This window comes from Thalassophryne amazonica, chromosome 7 (assembly GCF_902500255.1).
Source record: "Thalassophryne amazonica chromosome 7, fThaAma1.1, whole genome shotgun sequence".
NCBI classification, from domain to species: Eukaryota; Metazoa; Chordata; class Actinopteri; order Batrachoidiformes; family Batrachoididae; genus Thalassophryne; species Thalassophryne amazonica.
Genome location: NC_047109.1, coordinates 98,344,190 through 98,351,902, shown reverse-complemented (window position 1 = coordinate 98,351,902; position 7,713 = coordinate 98,344,190). Strand labels below are relative to the sequence as shown.

At 41.2% G+C, this 7,713-nt stretch overlaps 1 protein-coding gene across 3 annotated transcripts in view; it reads left to right on the top strand.

Annotated features, from left to right (window-relative positions):
- The first annotated feature begins 411 nt into the window (after positions 1–411).
- The window catches only part of LOC117514653 (focal adhesion kinase 1-like), a 176,274-nt gene continuing 168,972 nt past the window's right edge, over positions 412–7,713 (top strand). For 2 of the 3 annotated variants that reach the window (XM_034175216.1, XM_034175215.1), the window contains exon 1: positions 412–624. Coding sequence is in view for 1 of the 3 variants with exons in the window: in XM_034175210.1 (XP_034031101.1) it covers positions 2,985–3,021 (37 nt within the window). In the remaining 2 variants the exon portion in view is untranslated. Of the gene's footprint in view, positions 625–2,788; positions 3,022–7,713 lie in introns of those variants that run through there. The other variant, XM_034175210.1, reaches the window with a different exon arrangement.

The following is a 7,713-nucleotide window of genomic DNA, read 5'->3' as shown; positions in this document are numbered from 1 at the left end:
CTCCATTTTGCTTAAAAATACTTACATTAATTGAATCATGTTTGGAGTCAATCTGCTCCATTTCGTTACTTTTTACCCCCTTTTCGTGATCATTAGGCTCCATCTCGCTCCATTTCGCACTATTTCGTATTTTAGTATAGCCGCTTTTGCAAGCAACTGTATATTCAATTTATGCTGAAATTCACATTGTTTGCCCTACCTACCTTTGGTACCACTCCTGAATTTGGGAACCAGTTACTCCAAAGTACGGGTGTGGGGTAAAATTACACTAAGTGGGTTACCCTCCACGGACAAATTATTATGGCACAAAACACGTGGCTCCTACCAAGTCAGAACAGCGAGGACTCCTTATATCTTTGCCGTGGGGGGCAGCTGGGGCCCCTCTGCTGCTGTCAGCCCGCTTTCTTTCTGCTACAGCCATGTTGGAAAAGCGAAGCTAACGGTTAGCGTCAGTGGACGCAGACAGCCACCGGGTTACGGCGCTACGGTGGACAAAAACACGCAGCGGGACAGACACAGACACCGAGCCGGCTCCAAAACAACGGGGTATATATGTAAAAATTCAAGCAGGGTGTCTGGAGAAGGCGGCCGCCTTCAGAGAGTAGGTGCGGCCAGTCAAAGCGGGTGAGTATCGATCCTCCGTGGGGGCGTTTGAGTGGTAATAGCCCACCGCTAGCTCAGCTAGCTTAGCATTTAAGGGGGTGACAGACAATGGGTAAACAAACACCAGTGTGTAATACGTGGGCTGTTTTTTGAAGAGGATTTGTGCGTGGATACGGTGGATATTTTTGACAAGGTGAAGTCATTTGTATTCGTAACAGACGGTGGTGCAGTGGTCGAATCCACCCCTCTGTCTTTCTCAAGTAGGTGCAAAGGTCCAAAGGCAGAGCTTCAGTCTGTCACGCACAGCAGCGCTGCAGCCAAACATCTGGGTTTTGTTGATCAACGAGTTTGTCAAAGACTCATTGTGGTAAGAAACATCGGTTTTTTTGGACGAAAGAGCGGTTCTGTGCATCTCACGCATGTGTCTTGTCAAACCCACTTAATATTGAAGAAGGTTCATTGAAATGTATTAATATTTGAAGGTCTCTCTTTAGGAATGCAATCCACTCCTTTCGGGATTAGCGATTAGCAGTTTAATGCAGTGATGAAAAATCACAGCGGTGCTTTGGATGTCAAATTCATCTTGTGGTGTCAAAGTTCTGTCATTTCCTGCACAGATTTTTCTTTTTGGATTCAGTTAAGGTCTGCAAGTTTTACACCAGATGCCCTTCTTTACACAACTCCAATTTCAAGTGATAATATTCTTGCTTGTTAATTTTGTGCAAGTCTTTTGTTCTGTGCCTGTTTGAGGGAACGACGTGGCTAAGGATACGTACATCCGTATCTTCTGCAGGACTGCTAAAGGTATGGGCCGAGGAGAATAAACGAAGTGCGCAATGCATCTGAGCATGCGTGGGTCAAACGGAGGCAAAAATTCCAACTACCAAACTCACACCGCTCCCACTGAATTTTGTATACAGTAGCATTAGCGGACTGCGAAAGTTAAGGCTTACAGGGATTGTTTCAAAGGCTTTAAGCCTTAAGCGACACATACAATAATGACAGGTGTGCACGGTACGGACATATTTGCACATTCTGATTGGTCGGTAAGATATGGCGTCACCGGGGAATACCCTCCATATCTTTAGAATGGTCTCTGTAGATACAGATCCATACCCATAGCCATGACCTTGAGGGAACCTGACAGTAACATACTATGATTAGAACCATGTCATGGCCTTGAAATGGTGCATGCTATACCTCCAGTAAGGACTTAATAAAGGCCCAATCCTGATACCCATCCTTTGCCCTTTCCCTTCATTTTTATCAAAAATCTTGAATGTCAGGAATCTGCTTGATATTAGTATTAGGGACTAAGACACTGGTTCCCAACTTTTGTCCTTCGGGAACCCTAACCAGGTATCCTTGAGAAATGTGTTTCTAAAGCAACACCTGTGATCTAATCTGTTGTTTTTGTAAAAATAAATAATAAAAAAATCTAATTTTTTAAGTCATCTGAGGGGCCAAATATTATTGCTGGCTGGCCAGTTCTGGCCTGTAGGCCAGCAGTTGCCGACCAATAGTTAAGGTCAGATAAGATTATTTTTAAAGGGATCATATAGTGCAAAAACATGGAAAAATACCTTGACGGTAATCCTGTGCCAGAGATGAATTACTGTAATCCCTCTGTTGTGTTGTGCTTCTTCTCTGGGGTCTCGCTTCCAGTTGGGCATGCCTCCAAAATCTCCAAAGGAGATGTATTCTAATCAGGTGACTTAACAACTGCAGGTGGCGCCATTTAGTGTGAATGAGCTGCTGTTTTAGTTTGTGTGGAAAGGATTTTTGGCTCTGATATCATTTTTTCTGTCATTGTAGAGGTCGTGATTGAGGGGTTACAGTGTATTAACATGCACTATTTCACAAAAGTATTCAATTTTCAGTCAAGTAAAATGAAGATAATGAGAAGTTTGTCATATTTGAGTATCTGCCATATGTATGAGGAATCCTCATATGCCATCACATTGCAGTGGAATTTTTTTGCCCATTTTCTTATAGTTCTTAATTTTGCCTTTCTCCCCTTTGTCATCTTTTTTCCTGTAATCTCGCTGCAGTTTTGACAACAACATTGAGGATGTTGGATGATGTCCTTGCACCTGTTTTCACTGAGGGAAAGATAATTGTGAGAGACAGAAAGCGCATGAATGAAACGGAAAGGGAGGAGAGAACCTGAAGAAAAAGGATAGGTGAGGAAGGAGGAGGCAGTTGCAGCTGTTTTGAATTGAAACTCAGCCCTCAGGTGTGACACTCAGTGGGAGGGTGTTTCCCTCTTTTATCGCTGTGACAGCATACAGTACAACTAGGAAGTAGAAGGACAGGAGACGAGCATATACAGGCGTCTGTGTTGTAGCAGTAGTCCAGTTCTCTGCATACCGACTGCCAACATGCAGTTCTGGGATTTCCTGGGCTGCACCAACGGAGGTACGTACATGTGTAGTCTACTGATGCCTGTACTGTGAAAATGTTTGACTGTGGCTGCGCCTGGCAGGCTGATGGTTGGAAAGGAATTTGCGCTGCTCACCGCTCTGCAAGCACTTGCATGTGAAAACCTCAGACAGGTAGTGCGTGTGGACAAACAAAGACACAGAAAGCTCCGATACAGTGTCAGACTGCTGTGTTTTCCTTTAATAAACTAGAGTGGTTGCCTCTGACAACATATTTGACAAATGAAAAACTGACTCAAATGTTTGTAGCTGTTGCAGTGAATTTTTGTAGTATTTGCTACATTTGGTCCCATCGAACATACTGCAACATGAAGGCAGCATTCTTTTTTAAAAAATTGCTAAACTACTCTTTTGCTGTATAGTTGATATAACCCACTATAATGGCAGGGTATAATAATCATTGGCACCACTGCCGTTGTTGGTAGTCGCTGCTGATGCTATATGACTGCGATTGTCATTACTGCAACTAATGAAGGATCTGTGAAAGTGCTAAAAGGTTTCCAAAGAGGTTCACAGTATCACTATGTTTTGATTGTGTCACTAATAGGATTGATTAGATCAGACAGAAAGATTGATTAGATCAGATTTACAGCTATATGTTGTTGTTTTGTTTGTTGTGCCTTAAGGTGATATAATTCAGACTTATGGATCTCAATCTAGTTACATATACAGAAAGCATCCTTTTTATGTCTTCTTTACAATGAGTTTCATCTTCAGGCCGTATTTGGGTATCAGTTTCTGGTCCCATTTGTACCATGAATGGTTAATACTCAGTTATCTTCCCATATAAATGCAGCCAGCATGTATCGAGTGTTTTCATTATGATTTGTATTAGCAGTGGGTGCAGGCCAGTTCACACCCTCCAACCATTACTTTGAAATAAACTGACTCTTGACTACAACACAAAACTGGAACATATTTATTATCCTCTATTTGTTCATAATGCTTCTTTGACCAACACCTGACACACATTTGCCTCAGTGGCAAAGCTCCCAGCCTGGTTGAGTACATTTGAGTTTTCTAGATTTTTTGAAATGTCACCAAGGGTCAGTCATAATAAAAATTCTCATTATTATTGTTATTGTTACTATATGTAAAAAAAAAATGTTTTTAAAATATCTTCAAAAGTGGCTCTTTAACTGGGTGTTGGGATGAGGTGACCCTTTCAAACCCTTGATTCACTGGCTGCGCACCTGTACTGCCTCTGTAAGCAAGGAGGTAAATGGCCACAATAACAACAACAAAGCTCATTTATGTATTTTTTTAAATCACTATTTTGATTTGTCTGTAAGAAGAGTATATCGCACCCACCCTCAACACGTACACTGACTGGAACAATGATAAGGAAGTGTCTTGTTCATATACAGACACGTTGAAGCACACACCTGGTATCAAACCTCTGGGTGCTTGTGGAGGTGCTAAGACACATTCCCCATTAGGGTGACATTTGCTGAATGCCACTCCATGTCTTCAAGTCCCCATTTTCTGTCTCTTTCACTGTCTGTAAGAAAGAATAAAAAAAATTAAAAATGCCCCCCCCCCCCCAAACCACCAAACCCTGATCTATAGATTGCTAGTCCAACTCCTATGTCACAGAAGAAGAAGAAATAAGTCCTATTTGCTCAGTTGGCGAGTCTGACGCAGGTTATTTCACTGGCTGATACCTTACTACAGCCATATAGACTGTCAATATAGATGAAGTGTCTTGTCCAAGGACACAAACAGGCAGTGTGACAGGAATTGAACCCAGGTTGACATATTAGTAGCCCATCTTCTTATATCCCTGAGTTCTCTGCTCTACAATAAGCACCAAGTACTTGGTCATTGAGCTCAAGTTCAAATCTTGCAATTTGCATTGAAAAAGTTACATTTCTTCAGTTAGTACTGTTGTGTTAAACCATTTTTTTGTTTCCTATAGATAAACACACATAAGCCTATTGAGCTGAGTACACATAATTCTTAAAGCATTTGAAATAAATGCATTGTGTGTTTGTGTCTTTAATAGTTACACCATATGCAAAAAGACACAAACCTTTCTTAATCTATAAAAGATGTAAGATGCTGTCTCATGTCTTGTGACAGCTGCAGTTACTTTATTGTGTTGTATTGAATTTCAAGACTGTTCCACCTCAAAGACCCATTCTGTGCCTCAAGCCATGTTTTCTGTTGCTGCACTCATAGTTGTTACTCACATGCCTCATGGGTTATGTCATATGTTTCGTACCTGTTAACCCGTACAGTAAATAGTAAATTACCTTGTTGGATGCAACCAGACTTGTTTTCTGTTGTGTACACATTCATGAAATTTTCCTTTTGTGTGTATGTGCTATCTGCGACCCAGCACAAAGCAGTGCACTGTGCAGCGCAAGTGTCATTGCTAGCTTCCAAGCGACACATCTGTCATTTTAAATAGCAAGTGTACTTGCACTCATCAGGGCACCCATGAGCAGCAATAGACCTCCACAAAGCTGGTCTACAGTCGAGTGCAGAGTTTTTATGCTGTTTTGTATCAAAGGTTTTGACAACCTCATATCAAGTCTGGTACTGTGTTCTGGTACCAAGTGTCAATGCATCCACCGCTCTATGAGCCTGCCATGGGTCCTTCATGGCGACCACCCAGGCAGACAACCCCACCTCTTGAAAGTAACCATCTGCCTGCTGCAGCCAGGTGAAACATGGGTGCTTTGACATTCTCCAGCCATTGGGGTCCTCAACAATGAGGCACCTGTGGGCTTAATCATGCACAGAGAAATGCACCACACACAGTTCAGCAAGAATAAGGTGAGGAGTGTCACTTGCATTTTGTGGGCGTGCCAGCTGGTGACCTCATAGCAGACAAACCTTCACGCAGCCCCCTCCCTGTATTCTTTGGCACCCTCCTAAGGCATTCTTTCCAGGTTGGGAACCAGGGTTTTACATAACACAAGATTCATAAACAGTTTAGTAATTCTGGTTTGAACCATATTATTTCTCCCCGGGCTCACTGGTGGGAAGCAAAAAGACGATCTTTCATGGCGGTTCATGAGCGGCCCAGCGGGTCTGTTTGCTGGGCTACAGATAAAATTTAACATTTGTTTTTAAAACACAATGACAAATGAAACACTTCATCGATGATCCATGTCAGTAGCTATTCGGCCAATTAACTAATCATTTAATCACTTCCGCTGAAGACAGATATCCTTTTAAATGTGATGTTAAACCAGTGAATCGTTGAGTCAAGCAGAAATGGTAACAGCTGCTGTTCTGTCAAACACCCGGTGTGAAAATTGCTTTTTTGTTTAGCATTGCATTTATTTTGGCCATTACATGAATAATTGTTTAGTAGTGGTTTTGGTTGTAATCAGTCAGTAAAATACAGTTGTAAAAATGATGGTGGTGTAGGTCCTTCTCCCTCTTTTCTGCACCGTACTGCAGAGAACAACCATACCATTGCTTTAAAGCTGCTGCTATGGTAACATTATGGTGGATCTGATGTTCTGACGGGTTGATCATGGACTGTGGAAGGCTGCTGTTGTTGTCTTCTGTCAAATCCGAGTTGTGCAATGCTCTTAGCATGGTGTCAACTGTGACACAGACTCTGTAGTTTGCAGCCAGAGGCAAACGCTTTCTCCTCTGTGTGGGAGAGAGAAGAAAAAGGCTGAGAGCATAAATGTGACAGAGTAGGAGGGAGAAGCTCACCAGAGCATTTACACATTTGAAAAATGCATTGCACATTTGTAGTGACAGATGTTTGAGTCTTCTTAATAACAAGTTCTGGTTTGGGTTCATTGTTGACGTTCGCCGTCTGACAGAGGAGGGTGGAGGTTATGTGATCGCTCCTGTTTGTTTCCTCCACACATTTCTGAAGAGGGAGCATAGGTTGTCTGACTACACCCGTCTGTTATTTTATATATATATATATATAATATATATATATATATAATATAATAAAACTGTAAATGTAGAGGATTTTGATGAACTTCTGGAGTGATGATCCTTGGCCAGGGAAGAGAACTGATTAAATTTAGAGGTAGATCTGAATCTGAATGAAAAAAATGTTTTCCTTTTCCTTTTATCTGTGTCCTCCTGGTATTTCAAAAATTTGTCTTACGACATTATAAATATCTGTGAATATTCTGTACAAAGACATTAGGACAAAGTTTAAAACCCATCCTCCTTCAGTTGGTGGAGCTAATAATGTTGACCAATTTTTACCGTGTGATGCAAATGTTTCACTGATTAATCGATTAAATTATTCAAGTATTTTTATAACAGAGTAATTGTGGTTTGTTTGTTTGTTTGTTTGTTTGTTTTTTGGTAAATATCCAAATTCTCTAATGTGAATATTTTGTGGTTTATTTGACTAGTTTCTTTCCTCCTCTCTGACAGTAAACTGAATATCTTTAGGTTGTGGATAAAACAAGATATTTAGAAGGAAACCTCTTGTTCTTCAGAAAACACTGAAGTTTTTCACCACTTGCTGATATTTTATGGCCCTAACAGCTAATCAGTTATTTCTCAAAATGATTTTGAAAATAATCATTAATTTAAATCTGATGCGTTTTGGTTCGCACTGAGAAAACAAACACTCCATGTAATCAATGAGTACATGAAGTGTAGATCCCGTAGACATGAGCAGATGCTGGTTTTCTCCCCCGGTGATGCTCTGCTACGTTTCCACGGCAGCTGT